The sequence below is a fragment of the Pipistrellus hanaki genome (genome assembly GCF_964339955.1).
Source record: "Pipistrellus hanaki genome assembly, chromosome: 18".
NCBI classification, from domain to species: Eukaryota; Metazoa; Chordata; class Mammalia; order Chiroptera; family Vespertilionidae; genus Pipistrellus; species Pipistrellus hanaki.
The window spans coordinates 9,259,887-9,287,579 of NC_140520.1; the positions used below are offsets into that span (position 1 = coordinate 9,259,887).

The window sequence follows — 27,693 nt, forward strand, 5'->3', positions numbered from 1 at the left end:
GAAAGACTGACGAGGATTTAATGACACATATTCCATACCGGCTGCTGGAGCACCAGAATGCTGTCCAGGGAGCCATCATTAAATAAAACCACTCGGGGAAAATAAGGCAATTCCCACAGACACAAGCACACACACACACACACACACACACTCACACAAAACCAGTCACTTTTAGGGCCATTAAATTATTCACCGTTTGAACAATCAGCTGTAAAGTAACATCACAGTGACGGGAGGGGCTCAGTTCCGATGGCGTGTGAACACAGGCTCTCCGTGTGCACTTTTTCACGTATGTACAGCCTCTCGGTCTCAAAGAGACCACAAGGCTCCCGGGGTTCACCAGTCTTCTCCTGCCAACTCGGGGCTCCCGACGCCAGCGAGCCGTTCCACCTGTTGACGCCAGATTCTGCTCGGGGAGGCGCAGCCCGCACCTGACCATGCTCCCGGGAAGCAAATGATACACTTGCCCCCAGCGTCGTCCTGAGCTGGTAGAAGGGCGTCTTCCGATTACCACGTGTAAGGGCGAACCACAGGAAACGGGTGTGCTTGAGAAACACAGTTATTGTAAGAGTGAACCCAAGAAACCATCCCCTGAACGCATTTCACTTCACTCAACGCAGATGCGCTCCCTGAAGGATTCATTGTAAGGAAAATGGAGTCACGTTGGCGATGCGCCGTGAGAGTGGGTGGTGATGGCTGGTCTGCTCTCACGGAGGGGACCCGGGAGCAGCAGCTGTCTCTTCTTAGCCGCCAGAACAGAAAGAACAAGAGAGGCCGGAGAAACCCAAAGATTCCCTCGGCCTCTAAATCACATCAACTTCCGTCTCCTCTCCCTTGTGTCCAGGCCTTTCTCCAAAGCCGCCAATAGGGAGCGTCATGGACGCGGGCCAGACTGTGCAATGGCAGCAAAAGGCCAAATAGCCCACAAGGTGGAGAGTCGACCCTTGAAGAGGCGAACGTGTGATGTGATTTCACAGGCACGGACTTGGGAGAACCGAAGACAGCCGGAAGAGGTAGATGTGCGTGGGAAAAGGAACAAGATTACCTACACATGGGCCACATTATCTTCAGGTGAAGTCTCACACACATCCTATTCAGGCCAGACGATGCAGAATAAATAACGGACACTTGCTTTGCTCAACTAGAAGAACATCTTAAAAAGAACAATTCGCAGTCTTCCAAAACCGTATTTTGAAAATCTATTTGCGTTTGTGAATAACAACCCCTAACAGGGCAAGATCGACAAGCATCATACATGCCCGAAATTCTCAGCACTTTTAAAAAATGGTTTTATAATGACAAACATGCTTTCCTACGGCCCCCCAAAGAGGATCTTTGCTAGAATACAACTAATCAAGGATCAATGGCCGGCATCCCCAGAACATCTGCATTGTAAAGAACCACCTTGTGGTTGTTTTATCCGTGAAAAGCACAGGGTACCCATCAGGAGTGAGAAAACAAGGCTGCTTCCCACCACGCTGACCTCCAGAGGCTAAACCGGGGGAGGGGCTCAGCCCAGGGAACTGACGTCTACACCGGAGTCCTCTAACCACAGCCCCCAGGACACGTAACACGCCGAGGACACCCCACGGATGGGACAAAACCAGCTGTGTCAGCAAGGACCCCTGTGGCCCTTCCCGGCTGGCCTTAAGTGTTCCAACACGCGTTCGCGTTTTCAGGGTCCTCGTTTCATTATGTAAATCACAACGGCCAGTCTCCCCAGCAGCTGGGAGCACAAAAGGTCAGACCGCAGCTGTCCACACTGCCACAGCCTCTCCTCAGAGCAGCCTTTCCCCAGACAGGGGTCACCACACTGACCCGCCTCACAGGCGTGAGGAGCAACTAACAATCATGAGGAGCAACTAACAATCGTTAAAACGCTAAAGCACTTTGCAAATGTGAAAGTGCGAGTTTGGCTTTTGTAGAACCAGGAAACATTCAGGGCTTGTGCTACTTGGCAGTTCTGCACTCACACCTCTCCCGGCTTGTGCCCTCCGTGTGGGAAGCCTGGAGCTTTCTCCTGTGCCTTCATGTTAAATTAAAAAGAAAATTTTTTTAAAGTGTCTACTCAGACCGGAGCCCAGTCAATAGGAGTGAAGGTGGGGGTCCCATGACCTCCCCCATCACTACCGGGGAGTTGGGGTCCACAGATATAAAGCAAATGAGACCAAGGAGCCTCCCCCCAACATGTGAATTTTGCAAAGCTCTTGAGCGCATTGACCTTTGTAGCAGGTCACAGGCCACTGGACGGCCTGAGGTTCACTTGACATAAGCCCCCAGCTGAGCCGGGAAAGGGAAAGCCGCCCGGAGCCGGGATGGCCCCCTGTCCCCGCAGGGAGGTCATGGTGAGGCCTGAGAAACACGAGCCAGGCACACACCTGGCCCTGGGGCAGGGCCTGCTCCCCCACAGACCACCCTGGCCCAGCGGAAACCAGGACGGTTCAGAGGAAGCAGCACAGAACCAGAATTCCTAGATCTGGAAACCAGCTACGAAGGAAGGTCTGAGTTTCACCTTGGAAGTGAGGGTGTGCAGCCTTTCTGCCCAGCTTCCCCAGAGGCCTCCAAATAGCAGCTACTGTGGCTCAGAGAGAGGAGAGCTCGGGGTCTGTCCTCTACAGGACGGCAAGGCTCCTCTGCTTTTCGTGGGACTCGAGCTGAAGTGGGGAGGGCCGGGAGGGGAGGGAGGCAGGGCAAACAGTGGCTTCACACCTGGTACAACCAGGGCAGAATTATCCACACCCGCCTTTTATTGTACCCCGTGACCCTCACTCCCACCACACCCTCCCGATTTCCACACAACATCACAGCCCAACCTACTCAAAGCCTGCCGCCCTGTTCCCTCCCCCTCCCGGAACCCCACTTCCTCGGGGTCCTCAAAAAGTGCCCGCTTAGCCCCCAGCGCGTTTGAGAAGTCAGCACGCCCAAAAGCCCATCTCCAAAACATCCCTTCGTTGTCCCCAAAATATAGCACCAAAAGAGAACACCTCTCCACGCTGCCCTTGGGATAAGGTGACCAGACGTCCCGCTTTTTAACAATCTGTCCCGCGTCCCGTTAAAAATGTTAGAAAGTGGGACTGTCCCGCCAAAAGCGGGACTCCTGGTCACCTTACCTGAAGACCCCCCATCCCTCTCGGATTGTCCCTTCCCGCCCTTCTTCCCATTCATTCCTTGGTCCGGGATATCTGTCCCCCAGGATACTTACACCCCACAAGCTCCCGCGGATGGGATGGGGGGGCAGCGCCCTAGCACAGGTGCAGCTTCTGGTGCTGCGCCAGGTGCGTCTTGTAGCGGAAGGCCTTGCCGCAGCCGGCGCACTTGTGCGGCTTGTTGCCCGTGTGGATGCGGCGGTGGCGGATGAGGTGCGAGCTCTGGATGAAGCTCTTGCCGCACTCGGCGCACGCGTAGGGCTTCTCGCCCGTGTGCGTGCGCTGGTGCTGCGTGAGCGTGGACACGTCGCCGAAGCGCTTGTCGCACTGGCCGCAGCGGAAGGGCCGCTCGCCCGTGTGCACGCGCAGGTGGTTGACGAGGTGCGCGTTGCGGCCGAAGCCCTTGCCGCACTCGCGGCACACGTAGGGCCGCTCGCCCGAGTGCGTGCGCCGGTGCGTGAAGAGGTGCGAGCTGACGCTGAAGGCCTCGCCGCACTCGCGGCACACGTAGGGCCGCTCGCCCGTGTGCACGCGCTGGTGCTTGACCAGGTCCGAGCGCCAACCGAAGCGCTTGCCGCACTCGCCGCAGCCGTGCGGCTTCTCGCCCGTGTGCGTGCGCTGGTGGTTGGCCAGGTGCGAGCGGCGCGCGAAGCCCTTGCCGCACTCGCCGCACGCGAACGGCCGCAGCAGCAGCGAAGCCGCCGCTGCCGATCCCGCGCCAACGCCGCCCGCCCCGCCCGCCGCCGCAGCAGCCGCCGCCGCCGCCGCCGCCGCGTGCGCGCGCCGGTGGCTGAGCAGGTGCGCGCTCAGGCTGAAGGCCTCCCCGCACTCGGGGCACGGGTAGGGCTTCTCGCCCGTGTGCAGCCGCCGGTGCTTGAGCAGGTCGGCGCGCCAGCTGAAGCTCTTGCCGCAGTCGGCGCACAGGTTGGGCCGCTCGCCCGTGTGCAGGCGCAGGTGGTTGGTCAGGTAGGTGTTGCGGCTGAAGCCTTTGCCGCACTCGCCGCAGCGGAAGGGCTTCTCGCGCGGGGGCCGCGCCAGGGCGGGGCCCGGCCCGTAGCCCCCGGCCACGCCCACCCCGGGCACGCCCACTGCCGCCGCCGCCGCGCCTGCGCACTCGCCCGCCAGGCCGCCGAAGGGGTCCAGGCTGCCCGCCGCCGCAGCCGCCGCCGCCGCCGCCGCCTCCGCCAGGCGGTGCATGCGCTGGTGCTGCAGGAAGGCGGCGCCCGGGCTGAAGCTCTCCCCGCAGTCCGGGCAGATGGTGGGCGCGTCCAGGATGCTGGCCATCAGGCTGTCCAGCTCCCCGAGGTCCACGTGATGGGCCATGGGGTGGTGGAGCCGGCGGAAGCGGCGGGGGGCCGGCTTGTCGCCCGGGTGCCGGCTCCCCAGGGAGAGGTGCCGCCTCCAGGGGAGCACCGGTGGCGGCGGCGGCGGCTCCTCCTCCTCTTCCCGGGGGCTCCGGGACGTGCTCCGGGAGGTGCTGCGGGGCTCGGACAGGCTTGGGAACACGGCAGCCACCACGCCGGGGTGGCCATCCTCTTCCTCCCGCAGAACTGCCTCCTCGCTCAGCAGCCCCTCTGCAACAGAAACGGTGACACGGGGGGCGGGCGGTTATACCTGGAGCTCCAAGAGTCAACCCAGAGGAAGCCAATCTCAAGAAAAGTGTGGGCTTGCCGAAACCGGTTTGGCTCAGTGGATAGAGCGTTGGCCTGCAGACTGAAAGGTCCCAGGTTCGATTCCGATCAAGGACATGTTCCTTGATTGCGGGCACATCCCCAGTAGAGGGTGTGCAAGAGGCAACTGATTGATGTTTCTAACTATCCCTCTCTCTTCCTCTCTGTAAAAAATTAATAATATATACATATATTTTTTAAGTGTGGGCCAAGGAGTAATTAATTCCCTCCTCCAGGTATTCCCAAGCTTGCTCTCCCAAGATCGCGAAGCTCCTACCTGGTGCCTCCTGGGGAGACTGTGCTCAGAAAGTAGGGAAAGCTCACTCCCCTCTCCCCTCAGCTCACCAGTTCTAGGCAACTCTCTCTGAACCCAGGCCCCACCCACTGTCCCTGAGGTTCCAGCTGAAGCCCAATCGGTAGGAGGTGGCCAAGTCTGGGCCAGGTGGGAGGGACGCTGTGGGAGCTCAGAAGAGATTTGCTCACTGTAAGAGCAACCCCATGCGTTTCAAGGCCCTAATGCCACAAGACAAGACCACTCCTGCCAATCACAAGAAAAGGCCATCTGGATTGTTTTGGGGTTGTTTTTTTGTGTGTGGTGGTTGTTGTTTTTTTTTTTTTTTTTTAATGTTTTTATTGATTTCAGAGAGAGGATGGGAGAGGGAGAGAGAGATAGGAACATCAATGATGAAGGAATCACCCATCGCCTGCCTCCCACATGCCCCTTACTGGGGATCCGGCTGGCAATCCAGGCATGTGCCCTGACTGGTCATTGAACCGTGACCTCCTGGTTGGTGGGTCCACACTCAATCACTGAGCCACACCAGGGGGACTGGACTGGTTTTTAACATGGGACTGGTCATTCTGGAACAGCTTACGGTGGAACAATATACCAAACAACCCCCAACTCCAGGGCTTTGCTCTGTAAGGGGGAGAGGAAGATGTAGGGGGAAAGGGGAAGTGAGCACAGGGCCCTGAGCTGCTGAGCCCAGCCTGGAGGCTGGCCCAGCACTCACACCTGTCTGACTCTGGCTGCTGAGGCCCAGTCACTGGGTATGCAAGAACGTGTGTGTGCATGCGTGCACTGCTGGGCCTGGGATGAGTGACATGGGAAAGATTGCCATCTCACAGCCCTGGCCATGGGTGTCGCCGCTCATTTCGGTCCCCGAGGCATGCACAGAGTAGGATCAAGTAAGGGAGGCGCGAGGACACAACTGAATACGGATGGAGCCTGCTTCCAGGTCAGGAAAAGCACGGCAATGATGAGCAGAGGCCTTGGTGCTCTGAGAATTAGTCACATGCACCTGGGCCCATCACTTACCACTGAGCTGAGCTGTCTCCAACAAACTCGATTAAGGTAACTGTAAACTCCTGAATACTCTGCTCAGGCTGCACTCACTGAGCCTTTGTACGTGGCAACATGTCTAACTATCCCAACCACCGGTGACGGGTTCTCGTGTTCCCTGTGTTCTCTCTTGTGCTGACTTACACTGAGTGGCCAGATTATTATGATCTTTGAATGCATAAAATCTGGCCACTCAGTATATCTAGCTATCTAGCTATCTATGCATATATATATATACATATGTTTGTGTGTGTGTGTGTGTGTGTGTGTGTGTAATTAGAGGCCCGGTGCATGAATTCATGCATGGATGGGGTCCGGCCAGCCTGGCCAGGGGGAAGGGACATGGGTGGATGGCCGGCCTGCCTGCTGGTCAAACTCCTGGTCAAGGGGACAATTTCCATATTAGCCTTTTATTATATAGGATATGCGTTCAGAGATAATCATAATCTGGCCACTCAGTGCATATCCGTGTTCTGTATACTGTGAAGTGCGGGGCCAGTGACTCCCTCCTCACCCGTTTACCAGCACAGCCACCTCCCACTGGACGGGAGAGAGGGACGTTCCTAGGCTTGAAATCATACGGGTTCGGCTCACTGGTCCCTCTGGTGAGCCCCCTCACAAGAATGCTGCCCCTGGCTACACCTCGGGAGGAGCCAGACATACATGTGAGCCCCCACTTCCACGGAAACCCCCGCATCCTCCTCACCTGTGCAGACGTCAGATGCCTGTCCCCGCTCCTCCCGGGGGCTAGAGCCCCTCTCCTGCTCAGGGTGGTCCCCTCTCTCATCTGCGTCCCGTGCGTGGGAAACCATTTCTCTCTCGTCTGGGTCCCCTTCCCTGTCCTCGGAGTTCTCAAAATCGGAGCCCATCCCTGTATCTTCTGAGTCCGGGTCTTCACACACACCGTGCTTGTCTTCCTGTTCCATCCGGGAGGAGCCAGACGAGGGCGGTGACCGGGAAGCCCTGCTCCAGACAAAACACACAGATAAAGGTCATGGCAGCCTGGCCCTGTTCCCTCACCCTGGCCGGTGACACAGTCCAAGCCTTGATGGCAAATATCTGCTCCACCTCACGTTCTAAGGTAAACAGATCCGGGTGCCCAGGAGGCTGGTCTGGGTGTCAGAGTCACCGGGGCAGCTCATCTGCAGGCCATAAGCCAACTCTCGCTGGACCACAACCCGATCTGTTTCCATCTGTGCAGTGGATGGCCCTGTGAGCATGGCCTGGTACCTCTCACTGTGGGTAAGGGGGGCAGTGGTGCTCCCATCTTACAGCTGAGAAGACAGTGCTCAAAAAGAAAGCCCCCCAGCCTCAGACCAACACGTAAGCCATAAAGTGGGGTTCGAATCACTTTTGCTGCCTCAAGTTCCATGCATTCCTTACTCTTACGAAAGCTTGTCCTCCTCTAAATACATATATACAATTTGTATTTATCAGCTGTACTCAATAGAGCTGGGGGGGGGGGGGGGCCTGGAGGCGGTGGGGAGAGAGGATAGGGACTCTTCAAGCCCACAGCAATCTTGTGCGGGTTTTAGCTAATGATGAGTGGGCCTCCAAGGAGCTAGAGGAAAAGGACATTCAAGACATAAGAACAGCCCGAGTAGCCCTAACCGGTTTGGCTCAGTGGATAGAGTGTCGGCCTGCAGACAGAAGGGTCCCAGGTTCGATTCCGATAAAGGGCATGTATATACCTTGGTTGTGGGCACATCCCCAGTAGGGGGCATGCAGGAGGCCGCTGATCGATGTTTCTCTCTCATCCATGTTTCTAACTATCCCTTTCCCTTCCTCTATGGAAAAAATCAATAAAATATATTTGGGGGGGGGGGGGCGGGAAATAGCCTTAGCCAGTTTTGCTCAGTGGTCAGAGCTTCAGCCTACAGACCAAAGGGTCCCAGGTTCCATCCTGGTCAAGGGCACCTACCTTGGTTGCAGACTGGATCCCCAGCCCTGGTCGGGGCCCGTGTGGGAGGCGACCAATTGATGTGTCTCTCTCACATCGACGTTCCTCTCTGTCCCTCCTCCTCCCTTCCACTCTCTCTAAAACATCAATGGGAAAATATCCTCTGGGGAGGATTGACCAAAAAAGAAAAAGACACGACAGAAGAATAACAGAAGCATTGGTATACTCACTTCTGACCTAAGACCATGCCTCCAACAGCACCAACCTGGTTTTGTGGTGAGGATCAAGCTTTCGTGTGTGTGTGTGTGTGTGTGTGTGTGTGTGTGTGTGTGTTGGGAGGTAGAGGAGTGGGCAGGAGATGCAGGGACCCTCCATGTTAGAAGCTCTCCCTATAGCCTTATTACATAGGTTGCCGTATTATATGAGCACTTCATTGTAGAGAGCCCCTAGCAGAGCACGCCCTGGTGTAATGGGTAACCCCTCCACAGAACAGGCCGGCATGGGACCTGCAGGGAGAAAATGACCTCAGCTTCCCAAACCTTTGGAGCCCTCAGGTTTACATTTCAAATTTAAAGGGCCTCCTGCCAAGGCTGAGCCATGGAGCCAAAAATAATTTGCTTCTGCCATCCATCACTCCCTCCAGCTTAGCTCATGGCAGCAAAGCAGCTTGTAGGTCAAGGATCCTGGACATAGACTTTTTTTTTTTTTAATATATTTTATTGATTTCAGAGAGGAAGAGAGAGAGAGGAACATCAATAATGAGAGAGAATCATTGATCGGCTGCCTCCTGCATGGCCCCTCTGGGGATCGAGCCCAAAACCGGTCAAGGGGATTGTATTTACAATTGTATTTACTAATTGCGATCAGCTCTATCTGGAAGACAGTTCTCAGGCCCTTCAGTCCACGGGCCAATGCTCTATCCACTGAGCCAAACCAGCTAGGGCCTGGACCTAGACTTTTAAACTGTCCAGCTCTCTCTGCCTCGGGAGCCCCCCAAAACAGAACTCCCAAGAACATGGCTAAGCAGATGCCCCATCTTTTCTTGCCTCCCCTGAGCACTTCCCCGAGACAGCCCTGGCTCAGAGCGGAAAGCAGGAGCCATTCTGCCTGGCCCAGCCTCGCTCCAGAGCCCAAGGCGAGTCCATGGACCTCCCATTGTCCGGATGTCTCCCTCAGCCCAAGGGGGACACTGCTCCTTAACCTTCCTCACAGGCAAGGTGTCCGAAGGGAATATTGCAAAGCACCCTGGGAAATACTGCAGAGAGGAACTAATGCTCCCAGCTTTACAGCTGTGGAAAAAACGTGTGATTTCCCTCCTTTTTTCCTTTTTTTTTTTTTTTTCTTCATGTGCAGTACACACATTGTGGCTCTTTTTGAAGCCCCGATGCCATTCCATCACACCTCGAGGACACACCATATCATTGGCGGACTTACCGCCCTGAAGAGCGTGGTAGGTGTCACATCCTTTCTCAGAGATGCCCTATTCCCTGCATCCGAGTGAAGAAGCAAGGCCTCCGCTTAAATGCCATAGGCAAATGGCCGGCCATGATTGTCACCAACAGCAGCTTGGAAGGCAGCCAGCTCCTCGGAGGCCCACTAGCTCTGCTTAAAACGCCAGGGTTCAAACACCCAGGATTAGGCTGCAGGAAATCCCATTAAAGTCGTAAACCTTTTAAGAGGTCTCTCCCGCCGAGGGCTGTTAGCCCTGAACTCTGCCTCCCTCCCGTCACTCTCCTGCCGCCTGGAGCATAGGCAGCCACCTCCCCGGAGTCTGCATACAGGACACAGCCCATGCTGAGGGGTGGATTTCAAACCTGTGTTAAGACCTACTGGCTGGCTTGTTAGTGGCTACAAGCAGCGGAGGGTGGGGGGAAATTTTAGGGAGACCTAGCCAATGGTTCCTGTCCCTCTGAGACCAGCAAGCCAGAGTTTTACATCAGTGAAGGAATCAGATAAGCATGTCACCTGCACGCAAGCACCTGACATGGCAGGAGGTGGTGCCCAGAATGGCACAGTGACTGCAGCTCTGAGGGTTCGGGGGTCCACCCTGGGAGGCAGGGAAGCTTAAGGTTTCACTTCGAAGCCTGTTTGAGGAGGACAGAGCACCGTCTCAGCACCTCAGATACAGCCAAATCAGAACGAGGTTTTTGGATTTTTTTAATCCTCACCCAAGGACGTGTTTTTTTATTTGATTTGAGAGAAAAAAAACAAAACACAACACCTCCATATGAAAGAGAAATGTCAGTTGGTTGCCTCTTGCACACACCCCAACGAGGGATCGAACCCGCAACCTAGGGATGTGCCCTGCCTGGGAATCGAACCCGCAACCTTTTTCTGTAACGGACAACGCTCCAGCCAACTGAGCCACCCAGCCAGGGCTGAACAAGAGGAGTTTCTGACTTATGATTTCTTGGGAACCAAGAGATAATTCATACCAGAGACACTAACTAAAGAAGCGTGGGGTCTTATTATTATTATTATTATTATTATTATTATTATTATTATTTAAAGAGGGAGTCGGGGAAAGGAAGAGTCTAATCCCCCACTTAGGGCTGGGCTGGCGTATGCCAATGCTGCCCCACTCCGAGTCCCTGAGACCTGAGCTCCCAAGGGGGCATCATGCCATGGCTTCCTTCACACCAGGGGAGGCCAGACTGGGTGCGCTCTGAAAGAGGGGTAGCCCCTGTCCCCGGAGAGACACCACTCGCTATACAACATCTACTCAAATTTATTGGAAAACACACCACATTCGTGCAAAACTGGAACCCTGCATGCCCACGATGTGGACTCAGTAGATTATTAGATGAGAACCGGTTGGTTTAGAATGGTCCCGTTGTGTTCATTAGGATGTGCACCCCAGCCTAGGTATTCACCCGGGTGTACAGGGGTTCAGAGAGGATGCTCAAAATGCTACCCACCGCCGAAACCGGTTTGGCTCAGTGGATAGAGCATCAGCCTGAGGACTGAAAGGTCCCAGGTTCGATTCCGGTCAAGGACATGTACCGTACCTTGGTTGCGGGCACATCCCCAGTAGGGGGTGTGCAGGAGGCAGCTGATCGATGTTTCTCTCTCATCGATGTTTCTAACTCTATCTCTCTCCCTTCCTCTCTGTACAAAATCAATAAAATATATATATTTTTAAAAAATGCTACCCGCCTCCTCGTCACCTTTGGGAGCTCTGTATCATTTCATCTTAACGACACCCCAAAGAAGCAGGGCGCTCGTTTCCACTTTAGAGACGAGGATCGAGGCACAGAAGCGAAGGGCCAGCTCAGGGTCACGCAATCCCAGGTGGCAGAGCGGGGTGTGCACCCCGCTTTCCAGCTCCAGCGCCCACATTCTCCCCCAGAATCGGGTGTGCGGCTCAGGACAGCGTTTTCTTTCGGTAGACCCTGTCTGTTCTACACTGAAGCTGTGCTTTTATCAGCAAAAACACCAGCTTTGTTTTTAACTTGACAAAACACAAGAAAGGAAAACCTACGATGATTCCAGAAGCAATGAAAAGGAAGACAAGGGCGAGCTGCGATTAGCTCTATCTGGAAGACAGTTCTCAGAAACGTTATCTAGACACTGTGTCAGTCAGCAGAGAGCCAAGCACATGGTGTTCCAACTCCCTTCCCATTCATTCTCAAAATAAAAACTAGCAGCATGTTTTCTTCAGCAAGGCCAGAGTTGGATAACAAGCTGGATGGCCGGGCACTGTGGCAGCTTTGTGGCTAGGCTGGCCTAGGTTCAGATCCTCTGCTCCGCCAGCAACTCTACCTCGTGCGAGTCTTTTAGCCTTGCCAACCTTCCGATTCTGCATCCACGACAAGTATGCTGCCACCTTCCATCTAAGATTGTTGGAAAAGCAGCTGGCACATAGTAGGGACACAATAACTGGTAGTTATGAAACTTAAGCCAACCTCTTTAAAAAAAAAAAAATATATATATATATATATATATATATATATATATATATATATATATATATCTTTTTTTATTGATTTCAGAGAGGAAGGGAGAGGGGGAGGGAGAGAGAGAGAGAGAGAAACATCAACGATGAGAGAGAATCATCGATTGACTGCCTCCTGCACGCCCCACACTGGGGATGGAGCCCACAACCCAGGCATGTGCCCTGAAAGGGAATCGAACCGTGACCTGGTTCATAGGTCAACACTCAAGCACTGAGCCATGCCAGCCGGGCTTAAGCCAACTTCTTGATTTAAAAAATTACACACCGCCGAAACCGGTTTGGCTCAGTGGATAGAGCATCGGCCTGTGTACTGAAACATCCCAGGTTTGATTCTGGTCAAGGGCATGTACCTTGGTTGTGGGCACATCCCAAGTGGTGAGTTGGGGGCAGGTGCAGGAGGCAGCTGATTGATGTTTCTCTCTCTTCAGTGTTTCTAACTTTCTATCCCTCTCCCTTCTTCTCTGTAAAAAAATAAAAATAAAGGTAATGTTTATTACCCTGTAAAGCCCCTAGGAAAATGCTCTAGTGCCTTCTGGACAAACTCAGCCCCATTTGAAAGACGAATCAGATCAGAGTGAAGACACTGCTATGCAGCGGAAGTAAAAATGGCAAGGGGTGATGGAAAGGGGGAGAGAGGGAGGGGAGGCGTGAGGTGGGAAGAGCAGCGGAGCCAGCAGCAGAGCCAGCACGGCAGTTTAACCTGAGTTCACCAGCTCACTCTCCCCCCTCACCACCACCCCACCCACAAACAGCAAGAGCCCCATCCCTTTAGAGATCCGACCTCATTTCCTCCGGAGAGAGGGGCAGACAAGCGCACAGCTCACCCCACCTTCCTAAAGATAAGCCCTGGCTGGCTTTCAGGGGACTCAGGGCCCCACACAGTCATGCCCGCTCCCGGCCCAGGATGGCTGTGGGGAGTGCGTGCCCACGGCCTGGGGGGTGCTGTGAGCCTCACCCCCTGGAACCACCAGGGCAGCTGACGCAGCACCTGAGCGGGTGCGGGCCACCCACCTGCTTCCAGGCAAAGGGAAGCGCAGCTCCCCAAGCTGAGCTCCGGTGACACGGTTCCCAGAGAGCCAGGGCTCCAACCAGCATCCCGGGCCCCACGCCATCGCCTTTCCCACCCGGCTGGCTCCTCGGGACTCAGAGGCAGCGAAAGAGGTCACCTCACAGGACAGAGGACAGAAGAAGCAACCTGCCTGGCAGCCCCTGCCCGCCGAGCAGTGAGAGGAGGGAGCCAGGGCCTGAGCCAAGCCCTCCCCCTCGCCCTCCGCCCTGCACCTCCCCACACGGGAGCCATGTGCCAAGGCCACGGCCAGATGGCCAGGGGCCAGGCCTGCGGCGGGGCTGTCATGTCAGGGGAAGGAAGCGGTCAGGCGGCTGGCCAGGAGCGGCTCCCTCTCCGCCTCCTCAGCCGCAGCGCCTTTCCTGTCCCCGGTCCTGCTGGTCCTGCCGGTCCCTGCCTCACCTCCCGCCTCCCAGCCACAGCCCAGGCCCCCCACTCGCTTCCCACGCCCCCTGCGAACCACGCTGTCCCGGGGGAGGGTCCCCTGGCAGAGGCTGGGGCTGCCGCCCACCGGGTGGAAGGATGGGGGGCAGTTCCAGGCAAGGCTGGACTCCTGACCAGAGCTGGGGGCAAACCAGGGATTCCAGGGGGTTAATCATTTGTCAGCCTCAGCACCAAGTGGGTAAACGGTCAACCAGCCTCTCGGGGGACACAGCCATGAGAGGCCTGCCTCCTCCTTCTGGCCATGAAGAACCCTAAGCAGTTGAGCATCGACCTATGAACCAGCAGGTCACAGCTCCATTCCCGGTCAGGGCTCAGGGGACATGCAGGAAGGAGGCAGGCGGGATCCATGATTCTCTCTCATCATGGATGTTTCCATTTCTCTCTCCCTCCCTCCCCACTTCCTCTCTGAAATCAATAAAAATATTTCTTTAAAAAGAACCCTAAAGACCAAGGGATCGGCCTCCCCTATTTGTAGGGGAGGCCCCCAGAAGCAAGGAGAAGGTGTCCGTACCCGAGGGGACAGCTGACTTCCCCAGTCCCTCACCCCCAACCCCCCAAGACTGTCCAACCCAAAATGCCAGCCTCCGAAATGGCAAGCTGCTGCAGGAGGCGAACAGAGAGCTGAGAGATGACCGCAGCTAAGCCTCCACCACGCTCCAGATGGGAGAAGAGAAAACCGCTCGGTTTCCTCCTGTGGACACGGCCTCTGCCCGGAGGGGCAAGCCCCCGCCGAAGAGAGAGAGGCTCACCGCCCAGACGACGGGGAAATCAACCTCCAGCCCCGCGGCCAGAGCTGGGCCGAGCCGCCGTCCAATCTCCAGCGTCCAGAATAGCACAGTGTCCTTGGGGTCAAGCATTTCCTGTCTGTGGGTTGGACTGGGGCCCCTCGGCTTGGCCAGAGGGCCTCGGCCTGTCACAGCCGCCACGCCTTCCCCACCCTCCACCCCCCACCCCTCCTCCTGCACCCAATGAGAGGGATCACAATGCAGAGATGGATGCTAAGAACTATGGAAGTCAGACCACCATCTGCCCTCGGATGAGAAGGCACAGAATCCGAAGGTTTCCATGCAGGCATTTGCTCGTCCATAGTCCACACGTTACTGACTAGAATCTTCTCCCTGATGCACAGAGGATCCTTCTGTCCATGCGGCCCACCCCCTCGCCGGCTTGGGCATCACCGCGTGGGCACCACCTATGTACACCCTCCGCCTCCACCCTCACCGAGCATCTGCCAGGCCTCAGAAGGATTATCTCTAGACACCCTCTCTCAGCCTGTTCAAATGGTCAGTGTTTGTACTCCATGGAACCAAAGGCCTGATATCCCTTATCTCAAACTCCTTCTGCAGACAGGAAACGGAGGCTCAGAGAGGGAAAGTGAACAGGTCAGAGACGGAAAGGCAGGGTGTTATGGCCAGAATTTCATTTTTCTGGCGGCCTCTCCAGTGATCTTTCTGTTTCTTTAATATAAAACACCACTTCTAAAACAGCCAGCCTGCCCTAACCGGTTTGGCTCAGTGGATAGAGCGTCGGCCTGCGGATTTAAGGGTCCCAGGTTCGATTCCAGTCAAGGACATATACCTTGGTTGCGGGCACATCCCCGGTGGGGGGTGTGCAGGAGGCAGTTGATCGATGTTTCTCTCTCATCGATGTTTCTGGCTCTCTATCTCTCTCCCTTCCTCTCTGTGAAAAATCAATAAAATATATTTTTAAATAAATAAATAAAAATAAAATATGTTGTTGTTTTTTTTAATTAAGCAGTCGCTAAAAAATACAGTCTGTGATAATCCCATCGTGTGTCAGAACGTGCTCATAAAACACCTTCTTTTTCCTAAAAGCCTTTATCAGATTGTTGAGCGAGGCCTCTGCAGAGGGCAAGCAGGAGAGAACCAGCATTCATCTTCATTAAAGACCTACAGGGACACGTGTGTGCTCAGGCACGCACCTCCACAGCAGAAAGGAATGCAATTTAATAACCTATTTCCCTGAAGGGCGAAAGAGAAAACAGACTTAGAAGGCACAGGGGGGGTGCGCGTGGGGTCTGAAAGTTGTTCACAAGCAGCTCTGCTCCGGGAGGGTGGACGCTGGAATCCCGTGAAGGTGACCGGGTGGGGCCAGGTGACCTCAGGGAGTCTTTTCCAACCCGGATGCCTCTGGGATCCTATTTCCACCGCCATGAGGGTGATCCTCGCTGCTCACAGGGACCCGAGGGCTGCAGGCACACACTCAGTTGCCTGCAGTTTCGATAGGAAACGCTGCTCTTCTAAATTCTCTGCCCAAAATAACTGTGTGGGGTTGTGGTTGGAGACTGGCTGGCGTGTTCCTGCCCAGTCCCTCTCCGCAGTGGCATGCCATCTGCCAAGGTGTCTTCCAGCGAAGGGAACACAGCAATAAGGACGTGGAGTCGTCACCCGATATGTCCACGCTCCTGCCTGATTAAAGTTTAAACTCCATAGCTAGATTGTTTTCAGCATAAAGTGAAACATCTACAGACCCTGAAAAACGCCTTTCAAAAAAAGACTCGTGCTACTCTGATGTCCTTAAAAATGACATTACCAGCAAAACACACATCGCAGGAAACTATAGGAGACACGTGATCCAGTTTCTTCAGGGACAATGACAAAAATGGGAAGAAAGGAACAGGAAGGAGGGAAACCTATTGAGTCAAAAAAAAAATTCTGGGCCCTGACCGGTTTGGCTCAGGGGATAGAGCGTCGGCCTGCGGACTGGAGGGTCTCAAGTTCGATTCCGGTCAAGGGCATGTACCTTGGTTGCAGGCACATCCCCAGTAGGGGGTGTGCAGGAGGCAGCTGATCGATGATTCTCTCTCATCGATGTTTCTAATTCTTTATCCCTCTCCCTTCCTCTCTGTAAAAAAATAAATAAATAAATAAATAAATATTTATTTATTTATTTTTTAAAAAAAACCATTTCGATTAAAAAAAAAGGCTAAGGGGAAAATAAACCTCGATGGAGGTTCTGGTCCTGATAACTCTGGGAGAGGGATGTTTTATCCCCAGGAAAGTGAAACTGACAACAGAGGAAGTCCGTTGCTCACTGGTCACCCTCCCCCCCCCCCCCCCCCCAGAATGATCTCCTAACGGGATGAAAAAGGGAAGGGTGTGTGTCGATGGAAAGAAAATATACCGATGATGTATGAGCACGTGGTCCCTAGGAGATGATCCCTGGCAGGAACAGTTACGTTCCCGGCCCAAACGGAGCACTTTTAAATTTAGCCAGTGTCCTTCTCCCAGGGACTCCGAGGATGCCATCCAAATGGGCTCACACCGCGCTACAAAGAGGTCAGCTGAAAGAGATCCTATTCCCGCCTCGTGCTGGAAACCAGAGGCTCGCAGATACTTTCCGCCTCAGCTCAGGGTGCACGGTGGGAAGCCTGTGATGCTCAGAACCAGTCACAGCTCCCGGCCGGGGAAGTGGCACATCTCTCTCAAGAAGGGGGTGGTGGCATCCTGGCTCATTGGCAGCTCAACCACCGTTAATTCCCAAGTCAGGGGTGCAGGCTGTTTGGGTTCCTTAGGTCCCTTTTACCTCCAGTTCCCAGCATTTCCTGGAGGGAGCAACAGTCCGACACCCGCTTATAAAGGGAACAGTGCCATTTTCCTTAGGCCTGGTTCCTCGGCCTAAGAGCCTTCCAAGTCCAGCAACTCCCTGAACCCTTGTGAATGTGTCTGTAGGAACGTCTTCCTGAGAAGGCCCCAGCTTTCCCTTGGCCTCTGAAAGGATTCAGGGCACAAAAAACAAGACAAAAGCCCTGTTCTATCTAATAAACCAGGACCGCAGATGACTCATGATACATTCCTGATCACAGCCTTTCAGAAATCTTCCCGAGTGGCCTGGGAGAGGGGAATAAGAGCCATGTCATCATTGTATGCCAGGAATCTTCTGGTGAGCTGGTGGAGAAGGGAGATAGGACTGTAAGCCCCAGATCAGGCAGGAGAACAAAAATATCAGTACATTTCAAACAGGGGATGATGGGCAAGATGATGAGGCAGGATGATGGAGCACGATGAGAGAATTTGCAAATGCAACGTCCCTGATCCAGTCTGCCGATCTGTTTTACAGACGAGTCAGGCAACAGAGACATGGACAGGTGAAGGGCAGACATGATGCTAAATCACTCTCTCAACTTTCATTCCAATTACTTTTCTCCTCAACCTAACACAGCCTACTGCGTGGTTGGCTCACACACTTGCACTGGTGATTGGACCCTCCCAGCACCCTTAGTTCACCTGCTTCCCAGGCACTTGTGTTCTGTGGCAGGTGCCTCTAACACACCCCCTCTCGGGGATGTGGCTAATTTAAACAAGTTTGACCCCGGGTTTATAGCTCCCATCAGCTGCTTACTTGGGCAGCGAGTCAAAGCACATTCATCAAGCCCTAACCGATCCAGGACACACAACACTTTGTTAATCCTTCTCTTCTCAAAGGGGAAAAAAAAAGTATGTTTTTTTTTATTCTGGCCAAAGTCACCAACTCATTCCAAACAAATCCTCCAAGTGTTAGCAAAGTCACCCTGCCTGCACAATAGCATGCAAATGCCCACATGAAAAGGGGGATTCTGGGAGTGACACAAAACTGCATTCTACCGAGCCCAGCTCACACTTCAAGGAAGGAGGCACACGCTCATCCAATACGGCTCAATTCTAGACACAGGTTCTCGGATTTGCCCTCTTTTCTCTTGCATCTTTCTCCTCCTGCCTTCATCGCTAAGCATCCTCGCATCCTCGGTGTGGGAGGGGGTGTGAAAACGGACCAGGAGGCAGGCCAACTACAGTTCTGCTGAAGAGACTGAGAGTTTCACATTTTGCTGCTGCTGAACATTTCTTTTTTTCAATATATTTTATTGATTTTTCACAGAGAGGAAGAGAGAAGGATAGAGAGTCAGCAACATGAATGAGAGAGAAACATCGATTAGCTGCCTCCTGCACACCCCCCACTGGGAATGTGCCCTGCAACCAAGGTACATGCCCTTGACTGGAATCGAACCCGGGACCCTTCAGTCGGCAGGCCCACGCTCTATCCACTGAGCCAAACCGGTTTGGGCTGTTGAACATTTCTTGAAAAGACCCCTCATTGTACAGATAAGGAAAATGAGGGCTAGAGAAGTGCCGCCTGTGGATTCACAGAGGTCGGAGTGGTCGGCCAAATTGGGACTACTGTGCAGGTTATCCGATCCTTTCAAGTTCAGTCTCTCGTGCCCAGCCTCTGCCAACCAGCTGTCATATTTATGAGGTGACTGCTCTGACCTTTCCCACAGCATTTCACCAATGCTGCCTTCTTCCGATCTTTCTTGTTCTCTCCCAGGCTCCTGCTCAGTTTCTTTTCTACTGTAATTTTAATTATTTTTCCCTCTGAAAAATGTCGGAAATGTTCTTCAAACTCCATTTCCTAGGACCCTCCAGAACAGTCTCTGATGTGAAAGGTTTGGAGTGCTAGCTGTTTGTCACGGAGAAAACAGACATGTTGTTGGCTTGGGAAAAAGGAAAAAGCCATTTGAATTAGCATGGACTTAATGGAGTGTTATGGTAAATATTTAATAACTCCATGTCCTTGAAAAGAAAAGTCATCATGAGAGAGAGAGAAAGTGAGGGGACGTGAGGTGAAAAAGAAAGCCTGAACAATTAGTTATGGTTATGCCATTTTAAAAGAATATTCAAAGACTTTTTTTTTTTAATCAAACTATGAAACTCTCATTAAAAATGGAGACCCTTTCTTTTGCAGTAACATTTTTTAAATGCTTAAAATTAATGATCAAGCTATATTACATTTTCTTCTGCAGTGTCTTTTTTTTAAAACTATATTTTATTGATTTTTTTTACAGAGAGGAAGTGAGAGGGATAGCGAGTTAGAAACATCAGTGACAGGGAAACATCCATCAGCTGCCTCCAGCACACCTCCCACTGAGGATGTGCCTGCAACCAAAGTACATGCCCTTGACTGGAATTGAACCTGGGACCCTTCAGTCCGCAGGCTCCATCCACTGAACCAAACTGGTAAGGGCTGCAGTGCCTTCTTTTATTTATTTATTTATTTGGCCAAACAGGCTGTCAAGGGAAGGCGGGGCAGGTGTCCGTGAGCCCTCTGCTAAATGCTCACATCGTAACTACACACATCAGTGTCCCGTGAACCACGGGCATCCAGGTGCGAGCCATCTCAGCGGATGCCGTTAACTGTTAACATTCAGGGCTCACTTCAATATCGGCTATAATTTTATGTCTTCCAAATCTGGCGGTCTCTTCTTTGACCTCGCCAACAGCACCGTCGAGTGCTTGGCCTAAACACAGGAATCCAGTAAATGGATGTGGAAATCCAATGGAGAGGCTGCTCTTGGGAATTCTTTCCTTCTTTTGCATCCAGAGTACTGCTCTGTCCTAGTAATTATCATATTTCACTCAACCTCCCCTCCACCCCCTCCCGTCTCCTCTTCTTAACTCCTAAAACAGGTCAGCCTTCAAAGTTCTTGTTTCCCTTTTCTTCTCCCTCTCTCTCCCCTTCAGTCACGTGGCCCCTTCCCCTGGTTGGTTTAAAGACACCGCACCTCTGTCCAGAGATGCCCCAACCCCTCCCCTGCACTCTGGGTCCACCGCCAATGATGCACCCATCCCTCACCTGAGGAACTTATAGCCCCTTCCCACCCTAACGTGCCGCCCGCACCTCACCTGGGGCTCAGGGCAGGAGGCAGCTGCAGAAGGGAGCACGGTGAGTCAACATACCTGGTTTCAAATAGAAACCTGCCACCTACACACACTCTGCCCGCAAGACAGTTCTTTCAACTCTTGGAGTCTTAGTTTCCGCATCCTTATAATGGGAAGAACGAGGTACCTTGAAAACTGTTGTAAAGCCTAAATGAGTTTCTTCTATTTGTATTGGATCTGGCCCTGGTCATACTGGGAACCACTGGTTCTGTTCCCACATCTCCGTTACAAACCATCCCCTCCAGCCAGGGCCCACGCCTGCTGAGGTTCAAACCCTGGAGGCAACTCTGACCCCTCCGCACCCCTTTCAATCCAGTCCGTTGCCACATCTTTCCTCTTTCTGCCTCAGCCGCCCTCACTACGGAAGCTCTCACCGCTGAAGCTCCTGCAACTCACTCATGCAGGGCCCGTCATGGAGTGCAGCTGCCTCCATTCATTCTCCTGCTCAGACACGGCTGGCTGACGCTGGTTCCAGTGAAGCACACACTCCCGTCCTCAACAGGCAGCCCAAGGCAAGTTCAAATCTGGGACACCCGATGCAAACAGCCCTGTGGGCGTCCTGTGCGGATCCCCCTCCACTGCAGCCTCAACACTGGGTGGGGGGGGGGGGGAGGGGGGGTGTGACTGAGCTGTGCTGTGCTGACCGTGGCAAGTGCTGCCACGCTCTCAGAGTCCCCACACCCAACTGCCTCTCCCACGCCCGGGGGAAAGACAGGACCAGAACGAGCAGAAATTCAATCGTGAATGGAAAAGACCAACATTCGACCTCCACAAAGGAATGAGACTACAGACACCCAGAGAAAGGGGAGGTACATTCGGGAGCACAAACAAAAATAAAAGAAATTCCCCCGTCGGCATGGCTCGGTGGTTGAGCATCGATCAACCTAGCAACCAGAAGGTCACGGTCCGATCCCGGTCAGAGCACACGCCTGGGGTGCAAGCTCGATCCTCAGTGTAGGGGGCATGCAGGAGGGAACCGGTGGGTGATCCTCACTCCCCCTTCCTCTCTCTAAAATCAGTAATAAATAAATAAAACTTTTAAAATATTCATTGATTTCAAAGCCATCTTCTGCTACCCGAAATCACTGCCAATGTCTGCAGGGGAATAAAAGGGATTTTTTGAAATATACAAAGGTTCTGTGGGATATAGGCTGGGGGGGAGAGGGGGGAGGAGGAGAGGGGGAGGGGAGTGTTGAGGGGGAAAAGGGGTCAACAATGGGAAATGTGTTTTTCCTGCCCAAGCGTCCAAGAGAGCCAACCCCAGGGATAGGCATAGCACGGAGACCCTGCACCAAAGCAGGGATTTCTCAATCAGACCCAGAATGGAACGGGTCCTATTCCCTAATGTACGGTAAGATGCTGGCGAAGTTCTCAGAGGCTAATAAACCTCCGCCCCGACGTGGACACCTTCCCCTTCACGGCACACGTTTTGGCAAAGGAGAGCCGCCAGCACAGGACTGCCTCAGGCTTTCCCGCTGCGGGAAGGGGAGCTTGCATTGCAGGCGGCCCTCCCACACCCCGGGTGGAACAGCTAAATGTCGGAATCCCAAGAACTTCCCATGCTCCTTTACAACGGCTCACGTGCTGACACAACCCTCGGCAAACTGCGGGTAGACGCAGAGGCTTCCAGAACGAGGGCTGACAGCCTCGGGAGGTGGGTTCAACCTCGTGGTGAGGAAAAAGCCTTTGTCCCCACAGGGGCCAGGCAGCCGATCTTTCCAGCATCCCCTTTAAGGCCTGAGGCAACGAAGCCCAAACCCATACCCAGCAACTCACCCTGCTCTCACAGGGAAAACAAAACAAAACGGAATGAATTCTTTTCCTTCCTCACCCAGCCTTTTTCTTTTCTTGCGTTTTCACCTCTGCAGAGGCCGGGAACCCGCTCTGAATTCCTCAGCTGGGAAGCCCCGAAGCCCTTTCTAGAAGACAGGGTACCAGGTGGGCAGGCAGGACAGCCAGGGGGAAGGGACTGAAGCCATGGACCCCCCCCCCCCAACCCCTGCTCCCAACATCAGTAACACTCGGTAATCGCTCAGCCCTGATGCGAGTCAAGCTTGTGAGACTCCACAACAGTCCCGGGAAAAGGATGAAAATGAACCGAGAAAATGGCCCCTCTGCTCCCTCACCTACAAACCGTCAATGTGCACATCATGCTTTCATGACTTCGTTTCTTCATGTTTAGTTATTACCAATGCATCATCAGCTCAGGTCCGGAAACCCCATCATAGGAGGATCTGTGCTCTGGACACAGAGTTCCTGCCAGGGGCAGGGGACCCGCGTGGGGGCTTTCCCAGTTTAGTTTTGTTAGGGTGATTCAGATGACACAGAGAATTAGGGGAGAGGCCATGCGTGACGTGGGGTGTCAAGGAAGGTGACCCAGCCGAAACCCGTTTGGCTCAGTTGGATAGAGCGTGGGCCTGCGGACTGAAAGGTCCCGGGTTCGATTCCGGTCAGGGGCATGTACCTTGGTTGCAGGCACATACCCTGTGGGAGGTGTGCAGGAGGCAGCTGATGGATGATTCTCTCTCATCGATGTTTCTAACTCTCTATCCCTCTCTCTTCCTCTCTGTAAAATCAATAAAATATATTTTTAAAAAGAAAAGAAAAGAAAGGTGACCCAGGAGGGCGAAGGCTCGGTCTGGAGGGAGGAGCAGGAAGAATCCAGGTAGAGAGGCTGGGAGACCATGGGAAAGAATTCCAGGAAAACAGTTCTCTGCCCAAAGGAGGGATTCTGAACCTGGACTTCCCAACGGATGGGAAGTGTAAGAGTTTAAGGGCATAAACATAAAGAAACCAGTGCCTCTCAGAATGAGGCCCACGAGGATGAATTTAGAAGCTCGGCAGCATTCCCGGTAGGAAATCTGGAAAGCAGAGAGCCTCAGGAAGAAGGAAGAGAGATCTGATGGTTTTCTCCCAAGGAAAACAGATCCGCCCATTCTGAGCCGGCGTGGGAGGCAGCAGGCCTAAATTACACTGTAGCTCCAGCTCAGAATCTGGGACTCCAGGCAAGTTTCTTCTCTCCGAGTCCCAGTTTCCTCATTTTTTAGAACGAATGTAATAACATGTAAATAACCAGACGGAGGCAATGCATGCAAGTTGTCTAACCTATACTCTAAGTGGCCAGATTATGATGATTTCTGAATGCATAATAATCTGACCGGGTGCATGAATTCATGCATGGGTGGGATCCAATCAGCCTGGCCAGGGGGAGGGGACATGGACAGTCGGACGGCCTGCCTGCTGGTCGAACTCCTGGTTGAGGGGACAATTTGCCTATTAGCCTTTTATTATATAGGATATACACTGAGTGGCCAGATTATTATGCGTTCAGAGATCATAATAATCTGGCCACCTGGTGTAGATGCTCAATAAACAGGACCTGTCACCATCACATAAAAAGCATGAAAAAGTGTCCAATTAAAAGACAAGTGAGAGACTATGAAATTGCAATGCCTTGGGGGAAAGCTGAGTCTGATCTGTCTTGCACTTCTATTCCATACATTTTCACCCAAATAGCAGGACGGCCTTGTCAGGCTGCTTTCTAAAAGTCACATCGCACCTTCACAATGTGGTGTCGCTTAGGTCCAAGAGCGTGACCAGTGCCTGATTACCCACTTGAGATTAATCCCTTCTATACCCTGCCTACAGAGTTTGAAATTTTAGGCTGGCCAAGAATCTAGTCAAGAAATTTTTATTTACTTTTATTGATTTCAGAGAAGAAGGGAGAGGGAGAGAGAGAGAGAGAGAAACATCAATGATGAGAAAGAATCATCGATAGGCTGCCTCCTGCACGCCCCACACCGGGGATCAAGCCCACGGCCCCGGAATGTGCCCTGACCGGGAATCGAACCGTGACCTCCTGGTTCATCGGTCGAACCTCAACCACTGGGCCGCACCGGCCGGGCAATTTAAGAAACTTTTCATGAGTGTCTTTGTACCAGACACTCTTGATAGATCTTTTCAGGGTCTCTTCACCACCCAGAAGAAGCAAAAGGCAAAGTTCCAGTCTGTCATGTACGAGATGCTTTAGACACACAATTGCAATGAGTCCTCAGAGGTCTGCAAGTCTTTACAAGAAAAAGCAAAGCGATCAGTTCTTTCACTCCTTCCTTCATTCACTCGTGTTTCCCACAGAAACATCCTTTGGCACCGAATCGGTATAAAGGAAGGGCAGGGAGTCATCGCCCTCGAGGGGCTTCCGTTTGAAGGGAGAATGATAAACATCTAGCTCTCACCAGGCCACCCGAAGATGTGTCACCCAGCGGACCCATGAGGATGAGAAGGATCTGGCTGGGAGGTCGGGAAGACCTCTGCTGGGTGCCCTGGCAGCGGGGCTGCATGTGGAGGAAATAACGGGAACAGCACAGGGAAGCCCAACACGCATGAAGTTCGACCCGACGGAGACACACGTGGAAGAACGTCTGTCACATCTGTCACATGGGGAGCTGTCTGTGAACGTCTGTCACATGGGGAGCTGTCTGCTGCAAGAATGAGCCGGTCATATTGGGGGCGGGGAGGGGGAGAGGGGGCATAGAGGCAGGCGGGCACTGGATAGTGAAGAGTTGTGAGTGCCAAACACAGGCATTACCTTTGTTGATTACATGTAACAATGCAGTGTATGTACTAAGAGACCTGTTGGGGGGTGGGGGAATCTTAGCTACAAAGACAACGGCATTAACAGGGGTTCTGGCTCCAGGGCTCTCAGTGACAACGCTGCTTCCCTCCCCCCCCCCCAACCCCCACCACACCGCACCAGCAGGCAATATCCTTCTTGCCTTAACATATCATCTCTAACTAACGTTTCCCCTCTCTCCTTTCCTTAACTGGACACCAGGAATTAAGCAAACATGAAGAGTCTGAGGACACAGAGCTTTGGGGGAGGAGAAGGAAGGGGAGAGGAGGGGAGGGGAGGGGAGGGGAGGGGGGGGAAGAGGAAGGGAGGGGAGAGGAGGGCATGGGATGCCAGGCGGTCAGCCTGAGAGGCCCTCTCACCTCTCCAGTTCAGCCGCAGCAGTTGGGGTCTCTGATCTGCTTCCACTCACCCCGAATCCCAGTCGTTGTCAAAGGCCATCTCTCTGGGTGTTCCTTCCTGTAAGGTAAAGGCTCCATGACTCCCCATTCATGACCTTGGTTCACTCGGGCACCATCTTCTCTTTGGGGCCCAGTTGAACATCTGACATCAAATTTCCCCCAACAACCACCTCCATCTCAGAGAGAGAGAGAGAGAGCGCAAGAGAGAGCTTGCCAATATGCTCCAACTAGAAAGCGTGTCCTGAACTCAGAGCCTTTGCACGTATTTCACAATCCTCATGCCCTCACTGTCTTCCCCACTCCGCTCTTACCTCGCTTCATCTCCTGGGGAAGCTGGTGAGAAGTGTGTTGCCCCTAGGAGCCATTCACACGGGTGCAGGAGTCTGTGCCCACCACCCGGACCATGAGCCTGGGGTCCTCCTCGCCCCCACCAAAGGGGCACTGTTCAAGGTGCCGGTGGCTCTTACACTGCAGTGTCCCACGTTAAACAATCAGAGAAGGTAGGGGAGGGGGGTGGGGTAAGGGGTAGAGACCAACCAAAGGACTAGTATGAATGCATTTAAGCCTAACCAATGTCCACAGACAACAGGGGGGTGATGGGGAATAAGGACACATATGTAATACTGTAATCAATAACAACAACAAAAATACACAACCCCACGTGCTGGCTTCTTAAGAGGCTTGTAAGCGCCTGGGGCAGCGGTAGGACCACAGGGAGGGGTAAAGGAGGGGCGGAGGCCCCTGGGCGAGTGAGCCGAGTGACAGCAAGACCGCAGGGCCCGCTCACAGCTGCCCCCTCATCCATCACAGCCCCTCAGAAACCGTTCACTTTCCAGCCCTAATGCACCCGCCTTCACCGCACCCTGGGTCCCGCCGAGGAGGAGGAGGAGGAGGAGGAGGAGGAGGAGGAGGAGGAGGAGGAGGAGGAGAACGCCGCGGGGAATGCAAAGGCCTCCCGTCGCCTCGCAGGTAAAGGGCAGAGAGGCCACGCCGAGGGCAAGGCTGCATCACCCAATGGCCCAACGAGTCCAGCGGCGCTCGCCTTGCAGGGAAGGGCTGGGTGATTCACGGCGGGGCGGGGGCGAGGGCCGGGGGATGGATGGGGATGCAAAAAAAGGAAAATCCAGGAAACACCCAGAGGAAGTGGTTACCCGATCCCGAAGCCCGGCCGTCACGTCCAGGGGCCCTAAGGCACCCTCAGCGCCCGGCGGCTGCTCGGCGCTCAGCCTCCGCTCGCCCGCCTCCCGGCGCCTGCACCCGCGGCTGAGCCTCCGCATGCTCCTGGGTGCAGGCAGCAGCTGCGCCCCCCACCCACCCACCCGCCCACCCGCCGGCAGACAGGGGCTCTGGCCCCGGGAAGCCTAAGCGGCCACCCTCCCGGCGGCCAGCGGTCGCCCCTCTCCACCCACCCGTCCTCCGGGGCCGCCGCCCGGTCAGATGGCAGCCCCGCTGAGTGGGGCTGGAATGGAGCGGAGGGGCGGGGAGAGAGCACATTTCCTAAGGATCCAAGAAGCCGCGCTGTCCCCCCGCCCCCATCCCCTCCCGGAGCCCCCACAGTGGGGCCGGGGGCGCGGGGAGCGCGGCCGGTGCCCGGCGGCAGCTGCACACAAAGCCCTGCATCCCCTCGCCTCCCGGCTCCTCCCCGGGCGGCGCTGCTCCGAGGGTCTCGGATGCCCCCTCCGGTGGGCGGCGGGACGGTCCCCCTCGCATCTCAGCCTCCTCCTCCCGGCCCCTCGCCCCGGACCCCGACAGCAGCTCAGCCCGGCGTTTGGGGGCCGCGGGAGCACACACCCCCCGCCCCCCGCCTGCGCCCCGGAGGAGCGGACAGCGGTCAGGTCTCCGAGGCGCACCTTCACCCAGCCGGTCCGCCGCGCACCCTGGGGCGCACACCCACCCCCGCGGCGGGCGGAGCGGGTGTGGATGAGCCGGGTCTGCGGGCGGCGGGGCGGTCCGGCCCCGGCGCGCTCCTTCCTACCTGCGGGCGGCGGGCGGGAACGGGGGCGGCGCCGGCCCCGGTGCGGCGGCGGCGGCTGCAGCGCGCTGGCTGGCTGGCTGGCTGGCTCGCTGGCTGGCTCGCTGGCTCGCGGGCAGACTGGCGAGCTGCCCGGCTGGCTCCTCGCCGGGGCTTCCTGTGGGGCTGGACAAAGGACATTTCCTGGGAGGAGCAGGGGACCGCTCCCGGCATGCCTCGATTTGTAGTTCCCGGGGACTTCCTGCCACCGCAGCATCCCGAGCAGAGGGGACCCCGGGACTTGGGAGTGTGGGGGGGTGGGGGGAGGCGCTCCCTGCAGCCCTGAGCGCTCCGGGGAGGGGACCGGCAGGGGGGCGCGCCCTGAGCCCGGCCCCGCGCTCCGGGGACGCGGGCACCGCCGGGAGTTTGCGCCCCGCGCGGGGGCGGTCCCCCCTCGGGGCTGGCGCTGCGGGGA

General features: G+C 54.8%; 1 protein-coding gene across 1 annotated transcript; it reads right to left on the reverse strand.

The window, feature by feature from the left end:
• Positions 1–27,206, reverse strand: ZNF697 (zinc finger protein 697). Its single transcript, XM_084866371.1, has 4 exons — positions 27,118–27,206; positions 25,279–25,325; positions 6,865–7,121; positions 1–4,720 (listed from the first exon to the last, which is right to left on the reverse strand). Exons 2-4 carry the CDS (start codon positions 25,305–25,307, stop codon positions 3,243–3,245), a joined length of 1,764 nt encoding a protein of 587 aa, XP_084722497.1. The 5' UTR covers positions 25,308–25,325; positions 27,118–27,206; the 3' UTR covers positions 1–3,242.
• Positions 27,207–27,693: the final 487 nt, after the last annotated feature.

What these genes read in the sequence shown, in the direction of transcription:
- ZNF697 (XM_084866371.1), bottom strand. Translation starts at nt 25,307, where the DNA reads ATGGCCTTTGACAACGACTGGGATTCGGG. An exon ending in GACAACGACTGGGATTCGGG is followed by an intron (nt 7,122 to 25,278) that starts GTGAGTGGAAGC and finishes TGTCTGGAGCAG; the next exon opens with GGCTTCCCGGTCACCGCCCT. An exon ending in GGCATCTGACGTCTGCACAG is followed by an intron (nt 4,721 to 6,864) that starts GTGAGGAGGATG and finishes TTTCTGTTGCAG; the next exon opens with AGGGGCTGCTGAGCGAGGAG.